General features: G+C 35.1%; 3 protein-coding genes across 4 annotated transcripts; 2 read left to right on the top strand and 1 right to left on the bottom strand.

Moving 5' to 3' along the window:
• Positions 1-2,285: 2,285 nt before the first annotated feature.
• LOC116168695 (FAS-associated death domain protein-like) lies at positions 2,286-3,704 on the bottom strand. Of its 2 annotated transcripts, XM_031484644.1 has the most exons (3): positions 3,042-3,695; positions 2,944-2,991; positions 2,286-2,897 (listed from the first exon to the last, which is right to left on the bottom strand). In XM_031484644.1, the coding sequence occupies exons 1-3, from the start codon at positions 3,304-3,306 to the stop codon at positions 2,623-2,625; spliced, it is 588 nt and encodes a 195-aa protein (XP_031340504.1). In that variant the 5' UTR covers positions 3,307-3,695; the 3' UTR covers positions 2,286-2,622. The 2 variants fall into 2 exon arrangements, with proteins under 2 accessions (XP_031340504.1, XP_031340506.1); XM_031484646.1 differs by lacking the exon at positions 2,944-2,991 and having other exon boundaries at positions 3,042-3,704.
• Positions 3,705-3,893: 189 nt separating this feature from the next.
• On the top strand, positions 3,894-5,151 carry LOC116168694 (FGFR1 oncogene partner 2 homolog). The gene is made up of 4 exons (XM_031484643.1): positions 3,894-4,127; positions 4,195-4,342; positions 4,389-4,766; positions 4,813-5,151. The coding sequence occupies exons 1-4, from the start codon at positions 4,105-4,107 to the stop codon at positions 4,921-4,923; spliced, it is 660 nt and encodes a 219-aa protein (XP_031340503.1). The 5' UTR covers positions 3,894-4,104; the 3' UTR covers positions 4,924-5,151.
• A 1,027-nt stretch (positions 5,152-6,178) lies between these two features.
• LOC116168699 (signal peptidase complex subunit 3) lies at positions 6,179-7,060 on the top strand. The gene is made up of 4 exons (XM_031484655.1): positions 6,179-6,426; positions 6,478-6,640; positions 6,687-6,790; positions 6,843-7,060. The coding sequence occupies exons 1-4, from the start codon at positions 6,284-6,286 to the stop codon at positions 6,970-6,972; spliced, it is 540 nt and encodes a 179-aa protein (XP_031340515.1). The 5' UTR covers positions 6,179-6,283; the 3' UTR covers positions 6,973-7,060.
• Positions 7,061-9,875: the final 2,815 nt, after the last annotated feature.

Genomic DNA, 9,875 nt, shown 5'->3' with positions numbered 1-9,875 from the left:
ATCTTTTTGGGCGCAAACTTTCAAATTGGGATGTTCGTGATTTTACAGAAGAGAAACAATATTTTGCTCGGGGTGTATTTCAATTTGATGGTTTGGTTGCGTGTTTGTAAATTCATTTAAATGAGTTAATCAGTGTCACTGGCAAGCAACCGCGTGTAATTTAATTATCCGTGCGAAGGAAGTAAAGTGGGTAACATACTCAATAAGATAAGATCAATAAGGTATGCAGCATGCAACTTAAGTGAAAATCAGTTCAATAATTTAATAATTGATTATGGCTAGTAAAGTTAAGTCTTCATAATTAAAATGATAGTCTTATATTATACGAGGGTCACGCGAAGAGTAATAAATTAGTGCGCAGAATAGGTATGCAATACATCATACAAATGTTGATTGCTAATGACTGGACTATCTTTGTTCGACACTACTAAGCTTCATGGTTGTAAAAACACGTTTAGAATATTTGGGGCGACCGCTGGGAACAGGTAAGCCCATATATGAGTAGTGGTTCAGCCATTCAGCCGCAAACTCTCCGATTTGTATACTTGTTTGATTTATTCTGTGTTTAACTTCAAACTTGCATAATTAGCCCCAAAGGTAAGTAATTAAATCACACAAAGTATTGTATTGTACTTAATCTGAACCCTTGCAGTGCGGGTTGCCTACCCCTGCTAAGCAGCTACTGAGCTACCCCTATTTACAGCTGGACTATTTAGCTGCTCACCATGCGCGAAACGGGCAAATTATAGTTAACTGCTAATTAGGGGTAAAATAGGGGGTGATTAACCCCGGGAGTTATTAACCCCTGATAATAAATGTCACTGCATTCTATTGCATGCTCTTTCGGTAAGGAGAAGGTTTTGATGGTGTGCATTTTGTCGGAACATTATATGCGTATTTACGTATATTAAACTATCAACTTTTTGCAGGTCGGTCAAGATCAGCAGCCCTCCTGGTGTTTCACGCGTTCACTGGCTGTGACACCGCCTCTGATGGTTTACTGCGGGCGTAGGAAGAACATCTCTTTTGAAGCTTAGAACCAGTGTTATGTTTTTGAAATTGTAATCACAGATGCTTCTGTTAAAGGCAAACATATCTCATATTGCAAACATTAGATGTGCGCTTGCGCAGTACTAACTTTCTTATTCATGAAGATATTTCTATCAAATTTTAACAATAGATGCTTCTAGTAAAGAAAAACGTATCACATATAGTAAAAATCGAAAACGACAAATGTCATTCACACCCAAGGTTGGTATATTATAGGTTGCCTCGTAACTATCGACCAATAGCAATCGAGGCGCGAATACGTCACTGGTATCCCACGATTTAAACGAAATAATAAATGCATGCAGCCATTCAGCTGGAAAATTTGATGCGTAGCTATTCTTTACAGTTCTTTGATGGTGTTTGAATCGTTTAACTAGTGAAACACAAATATTCAGTTTTATATTTTAAAATTTAGTAATTATAAATCCTTATATAATACAGTCAATCTTCGTCTGATGTACCACTGTTTACCGTGAAAGATAAACAGCTTCATCTAACAATCAATCGCGTAGTCACATTTTTCTTCCAATTCTCTTAACGTAGTTTATATCGTCTCTACACTTAGTCTTCGATTTGTAGATGAGATAGGCGGTATCAACGAGGCCATATGATCCTCCTGCTTCGGTTAGTTTTAAACACGTTCATTTTCTGCCGACCCGTCCCTAAAGCATCATTTTCTTTCATTCTCCGTAAATATTGTGACCGCCAATCAACAATGTTGCTACGTGCCATCAATAATATTGAAATTGAAATTAACATTACCTAATTTAGTTATGAGTTTTACTGATTTGCCATCACAGCAGCAGCTCTGTATAGCCTTTTCCAAAGGAAATGCCCACATACTGGCAGCTTTCTGTTTGTCAAAGAATTCCACGACCCTTTTAATAATATTTCTAGGTTCTGAATGCACAGGTATTACAGGAGGTTCAATATTTATAACCTTACGCGTATGTCACATAAGCGGTAATGACAAGATAACGAAATTTGTGTGGCTACCAATGACGTCACGAGCAGACGACTTGATCTCCATTATTGCAGTTACGAGGCAACCTGTAATATACCAACCTTGATTCACACCAACATTTATGCACATTTATTTTTCGCAGCCTTCATAAGCTGCATGTGTTAGTTAATAACAAAAACACCGCATTAATGAGAATAGCCAACAGTTGGGGAAAAGATGCCGTAAATTTGGGTACACTAACACAGTAAGGAAGCATAAAGTTAATTTATAATGCCAGTTTGAGAAACTATTTTATTTAATATTAAATTATCACATGTTAATTCTTCACTCAAACCAAATAATTTTACATATTATGTAGCACAATCTGAAACAAACACCAAAAAACCACAAAAACCTGCATGAAAAGGTCCCATACGTTTTGCTACCTACCAGGACGATAATTATTTAACGGAGTATATAACTACTACTAATAACTAATTACTTGCTTATACTTTAAGTATTTTGTGGTTTTTGGTAGTCATCTCAAACTGTGCTACTTTCAGAACCACAAGTGTTCCAGTGTCTCTAGTAATAGGTACATAATTTGCAATAAATGCCGTAATTAAAAATTAGATCATAGTTTGTATTTGTTTACGCAAATCATTCCTTCTACATTTACTAAGCGCATCAAGTACAGGCGTCCAACTCCAATTTGCACCATTATGCATGTTTTCATAACATGCTAATACTTTCCGTAACCTGTCACTGAACAATCTATCTGTTTCTTCTACTTCTTGAACATTTGCCTCACTGAAATTGAGAGACCTCGCAAAATCCTTCCATTTCATACCAATCTCACTGCAAATTATATCATATATTTCCTTACGTCTACTAACATCTGGCTCTGAAAGAAAGACAATTGGTGAAATAAAATTGTTTGAGGTTCATGCCTGCAGTTAGTGTTTCTCTTGTTACATTTCTGATATGAGGATTTAAATCTGCAAAATCGAAAGTAATATCTGTTACAAATAAACCCCCAAATCTTTACCTATATTGTTTGCGGCTGGTTGTGTATAATTTTGTTGTCGCGAGTTGGGGGGATTTAAAACTCCTAAAATTTCGGATAAGCATTGCAAATCTACAATGTTTCTCTTTTCCAGCGCGTTAAGCAGGTCTCCAACATTGTATACATTATCCAATCTTCTTATCGAATTAACTCTGTCTGCAAACAAGTGTTTCAACAAATTTAACGTTTGTATGGAGCATAATGCGGAATAATGCATAACTTCGTTTCGTAATTGTGTGTAACTCATAGTAAAGAGCTGGGGTAATGAGTTTGTAGATCTAGTATTACTGCATTAATGAAATTTACGCCTTTATCTTGTATTGGGGAAATTTTTAAAAACATTGTGGTTATGTTTAATGTTATGTATAGATTTCCCATATACAGGGTACGTTGGGAGATAGTCCTAGGAGTTTCCCTTACGTCCAATCTGTCAATCTAGGATTTCCGAATCTTTCAGAACCGCTTAATTTAAGGAAAATGTCTGTATCTGTGGTTTGATGAAGCTTCAAATATTCTCCAATTCTTAACCATTTTTTCCTATTCTCTAGTGAAAATAAGTAACTTAAAATCCATTGCAATGATTGATGAAACAATCTCAAGTTATTCCTGAATCTTAATCACATCTCATAATCCATGACAACGATTATTGCGACAATGGTTGCTATAGGTTTTAAGCAACGCTTAAACTAAGCTCCGCTTAAATTTGTCGGTGCATACGGTCATTATTAATGAATCGCAAGTTCTGCAATTATTTATTACTGCTAAAAGTTTACAGCCTCTGAACGCGTCCAATTCTTGGTTGTATGAGTTTAGCCTCCACCCACGAAAGTACTGTATGAAACATGGCACAAATTGTTTAAGGAGCACTTGACATGAAAGAAGAATAAACAACTTTGTGCTGATTTTAAATGCGATATTTTGTGCAACGTATACAGTACCTGCTTATTTGCAAACGCAACTTATCAAATAACTATTTACTTCCGTTAATTATAAACTTTCGATAGTAGGGAAATAACGTTAAATATGGAACGCTATTCCATAATGAATGGTCTATTATAACCTAAATTCGTAAGTAATATTTTTCATGGCACAGGTGTACCTAATAATTTGTATTCATGAACACAATAATTTACAGTTACAATACCATAATGTCACTTACTATTCAACAAATAATCGTTGATGCGAAACGACTTAGAGATCGTTTAAAAGACAGGGATTCAATTGCTGACGTTCTTTTAAATGAGACACATGCAATTAACAAAAAAATCGATGCAATGAAACAGGTGCGTTTTGTTATCTACTGTAACATAAAATAATAATTTTTAACAGTATCAAGAAGAAGTGGAGCAATTGAATGAAGTTGCCCATCAAAAACCCCACTCGCAGTTAATCGCGAACATTCAAAAAGAAAATAGGCATCTACGTGAAATTCAGCAGGAGAATCGGGAGCTGCGGGCGGCTTTAGAGGAACATCAAAGTGCTTTGGAACTAATTATGTCGAAATATAGGCAACATACGACCGAGAAAATGTATAAATCCCGGATAAACTTTTTAGCTCTTCAAGATCACAATTACAATGATGTTATAACGAAGCAGGCCGAAAAAATTCAAGAGATGGCTGCGGTAATGGAGTATGCCGCTTTTATAGATGAAGCGCATAATAATCAAAGTAGTGAGGATATGTCTAAATTAAAAATCGAGAACCAGGTAAATATGTTTTAAGTGTAACAAATTTTACATTATTTAATTCAAGGGTCTAAGGGAACTTCTAGAAATTTCTTGTAAATTTGGGTCGTATGGTAAGGCATTGAGCGGGCCAACTACGGAAGATAAAATAGTTCAAACTGAAGCTTCCTACACATAAAATTTGTAACAATCTGTCAATGGCTTTAATTTGTATGTTAAGTGTATTATTTATTAATTATTGTAGATTTATATAAGTGCGGTCAATTACACAATGCTCACTGTTTTAAGCAAGCGTACCAATTTGATTTTTGTAGAGTTTTATTTACATGTTCAATCTAGTACTGTTTATTATAATGTAGTACACATTCCTATAATGGTTGTACCGAATAAACATTTTTTTCACCAATTTCTTTTCCCTTACCTAAAAAAGAGGATTTTTATACACGACTTCAACAGAAGTTGCAATTAAAAAATATTTCAAGGGCTGTGACTTACAGTATTGAATAAGCACTTTATATTCAATGCTTAGATTTTATATTGCACTTTATGTGAACAATATTGCGTGTTGTGAAATGCGTAACTTGAAATTTGAAACAAACAGACTTGGCCCCTACTCTGCAAGTCATTCATCAGTGGTGTATCTTTTCTGAATCTTTGAAAATATGCACCCGTTGTCCATGTTTGAATCAATATTCCTTCTGTGGAAATTTCTATAAAAACCGCAGTGACTTTCGTACCCACGTATTCATATTTTTGTTGACTTCTTTCATTCTGTAAATTGTGTAATTTTTCCAAAATATTTAAAAAAAACACATCGAGAGTCTGCATTCTTATTTACATCAAACGTTTTCCTTACAGAATTCTTTAAATAGAGACATTTTTAAGTGAGTGAGGTTTTAAAGGCTCTGTGTTTAGGCCAACATATGCTCAGCATACTAATAAATATCCTGCACTCTTGTTCTATAAACTAGAAAACGCAGTAAACGACAAAATTTTTGCTTTGATTATAGGTATAGGTACCTACAGAATTGCCAGCGGCGAAACATATGCAAATTCCAAAATCTTCTAATATTTATTATTACCATTTGCCAAGGGAAGACACCACTTCAGGCAACTGAAACCCCTTTAAATCTAACCACCAATCACGAACTGCCCACAATGTAACCCTCCATCTTTGAATGAATAAGCAAAGGCATTGTGATTAGACAGCTTACTTCTCTCTGTACCTAGATACAAGTAAATTTAAAAGTTGGAGTGCATCTACATCTAGTTAAGATACCTTTTCCGAAGTGGAAATATCTAATCTATCAAAAGATCTTGACACTGTCACAGAGTCAGTTCCATTACAGCATATTGAAGGGTATAGTAAGTAAATTTGTATGAGCGCTACCATTAATTCTGGCAACGTTGCTTAACGCTAAGGATGGACAGCTGACATTTGACGTACGGCATATTTTAAAGAAAGGTTACGTGTCTTTTTAAACATACCAAAATCGTGTAGTCTGGTCATTTTTGTAAATTAAGTGAGATTTACAAAAATGCATTCCGTTTTACAAAGAGGAAATGCAATATTAGCATACGCTCTAAGCGTTCTCGCCTTTTTAACATTTCTTTGCTTTGCGTCTACAGTTTTCCTAGATTATCGAACCAAAGCTGACATGAATACAGTTAAGGTGGTGGTGTAAGTACTTCACATAAGTTTGAAAAGATAATCAAATTGACAATGTTTTAGAAAAAACGTCCCCGATTATAGTGCCTCGCGTGAGAAGAACGATTTAGGTTTCCTCACGTTTGACTTACAAACTGACCTTTCGCACTTATTCAATTGGAATGTAAAGCAGCTGTTCTTATATTTAACAGCGGAATATGAAACTCCTAGCAATCAACTAAACCAGGTACTAGCCGGTTATCATTTTTGCTAGTAAACTTACGCTTGTTTAGGTTGTCTTGTGGGATAAGATTATTTTGCGTGGAGAAAATGCTGTGCTCGACTTCAAAAATATGAACACTAAGTATTACTTTTGGGATGATGGTAACGGTTTAAAGTATGTATGCAATATGTCCTGTTTACATTATTTATAAATGGCACTGTTTTAGGGGGAACAAAAATGTCACATTAACCTTATCGTGGAATATAATTCCTAATGCTGGATTGTTGCCGAACATATTTTCACATGGGTCACATTCCTTCAAATTTCCAGTTGAATATACAACGTCTAGAATGTAATTTAATTAAACAATCGTAACTAAAAGTAGGTATAGGAGAACGTGTCGGTTGTGTTCATACATGAAAATAAATTTAATTGTTTTGTTTAGCTTTGTGGTATCATTTCTTCTTCTTTATCTCCCTGAAGTTGCTGTTCCATGATTTGTTGGAAAATTGTAAATGCATTACTATCATTACTTAGCGAGGCTCTCTACTTGATTGAGACAACGTTTAAGTAAACTGACAGTCACCTTAGCTTAAACCAAGAGTAAAGTTATAAAATCTTTAGTTTAGCAGATATGCTCTACAGTGTAGAGTAGAGTCTACACAAACCAACCGGTAGGCATCCCCGTGGTACCATCCCTAGTTAACTGAATACCTACATCACGAAGACCAATTTCTGAGAATCAGATATCCAACCTGATCTCAACTTCCAACGATCCCCATTATTTTGCAAGCAATGGAGAATAGACATTCAGGTTGCGTATAGCATATTATTATTTTGAATTTTAATAATACTTACATAAAATTAAGGCCGCACTATAAATTAACATATAGCACCTTTAATGTAGGCAGCACATCATACAATTTGTTCAAATTGTGAAGACTGCCGTTTGTCAGTTCGTAACACTACTTTTCGCTAGAAAGTCATTCATCTGAGATTTTGGTAAAAGGTTCCTTTAATGCGCTGGGATTGTAGGTAGGACATCAAACTGTAAGTCAGTATGCGGCTAGTCTAGTGCTAGCAGGAGCTATAAGCACATGACCTGAAGCATGTCCACATAAATGTGAAGAACCAAGCAAGCGGGGAGCGCTCTAGCATTTCAAAGGAACAAAAAATTCAAACCGGGGAATTTACTTATTTATGAATCCTTGCACATCTCAAAACGGAAAAGAAAAAATGTGAACGAATGTAACCTCCTTTCAAGAGATGCTCTATGCAGCCGTATACGGATGGTTCAAAACAAAAAGATGGAAAAACGGCGATATGGGTTAGCGGTATCAACTGTCGCATCTCTGATGAACCACTGGGTAAAAATTCCATCATCTTTTGCGATCTCCTCAGAAACCTGCATGGGTGTGGGGAAAGAAATGCAACAAAGACGGTCAAGGGTAGTTCTGAACTATAGTCTTACGAAAGTGCATCTGCAGTATAAAGCTGCAGCTAACAATTAAAAATCATGCTACTTTATACAACAACAGCTACTTACCCATGATAATAATAATCAGATATGCTCATGCGCACGCGAGCGCATCTATAATGACGTCACTGGGTGACAAACGAATTACTGGTAACATGATAATAGTATCATGCCATAATGACAGCTTGACAGTAGCGATTTGCGTGTCGTTCTATTTGAAAGTAAGCGACATGGTGTATTGTGCGGTGATGAGTTGTACAAATAATTCCAACAGAAACAGCTATACTTTTAATTTAAATTGTCGGTATTTTCGTTTTCCTAGACTGACACATATTTGTGATGAATGGGTGCGTGTTTGCAACAAAAAACGTAAATTTAAAGTCGAAAATTCTAGAATTTGTTCTGAACATTTTGTGGAAAGTGATTATCGTTTAAAAGAAAAGCTACAAAATTACCCACGGCATTTATGGTGTTTAAAAAATGATGCCATTCCTTCTGTAAATTTACCAAAATTAAATGAAAGTGAAGATGAAAGCTTGGATATACATGCAAGTATCAGGATGAACGGTCTCAAGACTCGTCTCAAGATCAAATAGCTTTAGAAAGTAAGATTTCTACAATGGAAGAAAGGTAATGAAATTCTTGCTCTAATATATCCCTACTTATAAAATTTCTCGTATATATTTTTAGTTCCCAACATTCTTGCAAAGATTGTATTACATTTAAAAGTGCCATTTTAAAACAAAACGTAGAATTAGAGCTGATTAAGAAGAAACTAACAAAAGTTGAAGAAGAATCTGAAGCATTAAAGAGTAGGCTTGCCCAAAAAACTGCAGAATTACAATTAATGGACAACAATTTTCTAAATCAAAACAAAGAATTGGAAATGGTCAATGCAAAACTAATTAAAGCTGAACGCGAATCGGAAACTGATAGACGTATGCTTGCAAAGAAAACCGCAGAATTGCAATTAGTGGAAAAAATTTTTACGAATGGTCAACTACGAAAACTAAAATCCACAAGTAGTCGCATATTATGGAGAGTAGAAGACATTGCTTCTTCAATATCCTTATTCTCAGCAGGACCACGCTCTTATCGTTTATTGAGAAAAAGAGGTTATCCACTCCCAGGGCTTTCTACATTAAGGCGGTGGGCAGAGAAAATTGACGTCAAGCCAGGTATTTTATAGCAATTGTAAAGTTTAGTACATGGTTTTATAACTAAATATTCTAAACATTGAAATAATCTCTTTTAGGTATCTTAACTATAATACTAAGGCTAATGGAAAATAATTCTCTATCCAAAATGGACAAAGCTTGCGTTGTGCTGTTTGATGAAATGAAAATTCAAGCTGGTTTCGAGTACGAAAGAAAAAGTGATACAACATTAAGCCCATCAAAATATGTTCAAGTAATTATGGCTCAAGGTCTATTTGGAAACTGGAAGCAACCGATATTTTATGATTTCGACTGCAAGATAACTAAAGAACTACTATTCGAAATTATTAAAAATCTTGAGCACATTGGTTATCCAGTGTATGCGATAAACTCAGATCTAGGAGGTAGCAACAGGGGTCTTTGGACATCGCTAAATATTTCAGAAAATAAGACGTGGTTTGAAAATCCAGCAACGAAAAAAAATATTTATGTATTTGCGGACGCGCCTCATATGATAAAACTTTTAAGGAATCATTTCATTGATACAGGTTTCCTGTTGAATGGCAAAATTGTTAACACAAAACCTATTGTAGAACTTTTGGAAAACAACAAAAATTTAGACTTA

Source organism: Photinus pyralis, unplaced genomic scaffold, assembly GCF_008802855.1.
Source record: "Photinus pyralis isolate 1611_PpyrPB1 unplaced genomic scaffold, Ppyr1.3 Ppyr1.4_LG4, whole genome shotgun sequence".
In the NCBI taxonomy this organism is placed as follows: Eukaryota; Metazoa; Arthropoda; class Insecta; order Coleoptera; family Lampyridae; genus Photinus; species Photinus pyralis.
Note: the sequence above shows the minus strand (reverse complement) of the source record. Positions and strands in the feature narration are given on the sequence as shown.

Coding starts and splice junctions, on each gene's coding strand:
- LOC116168695 (XM_031484644.1), bottom strand. CDS start 3,306: ATGAGTTACACACAATTACGAAACGAAGTTATGCATTATTCCGCATTA. Junction 2,992..3,041: donor ACCAGCCGCAAACAATATAG/GTAAAGATTTGG, acceptor TCGATTTTGCAG/ATTTAAATCCTCATATCAGA. Junction 2,898..2,943: donor AAGAGAAACACTAACTGCAG/GCATGAACCTCA, acceptor TCTTTCTTTCAG/AGCCAGATGTTAGTAGACGT.
- LOC116168694 (XM_031484643.1), top strand. CDS start 4,105: ATGGTCTATTATAACCTAAATTC. Junction 4,128..4,194: donor GTCTATTATAACCTAAATTC/GTAAGTAATATT, acceptor AATAATTTACAG/TTACAATACCATAATGTCAC. Junction 4,343..4,388: donor AAATCGATGCAATGAAACAG/GTGCGTTTTGTT, acceptor AATTTTTAACAG/TATCAAGAAGAAGTGGAGCA.
- LOC116168699 (XM_031484655.1), top strand. CDS start 6,284: ATGCATTCCGTTTTACAAAGAGGAAATGCAATATTAGCATACGCTCTA. Junction 6,427..6,477: donor AATACAGTTAAGGTGGTGGT/GTAAGTACTTCA, acceptor ACAATGTTTTAG/AAAAAACGTCCCCGATTATA. Junction 6,791..6,842: donor GATGATGGTAACGGTTTAAA/GTATGTATGCAA, acceptor GCACTGTTTTAG/GGGGAACAAAAATGTCACAT.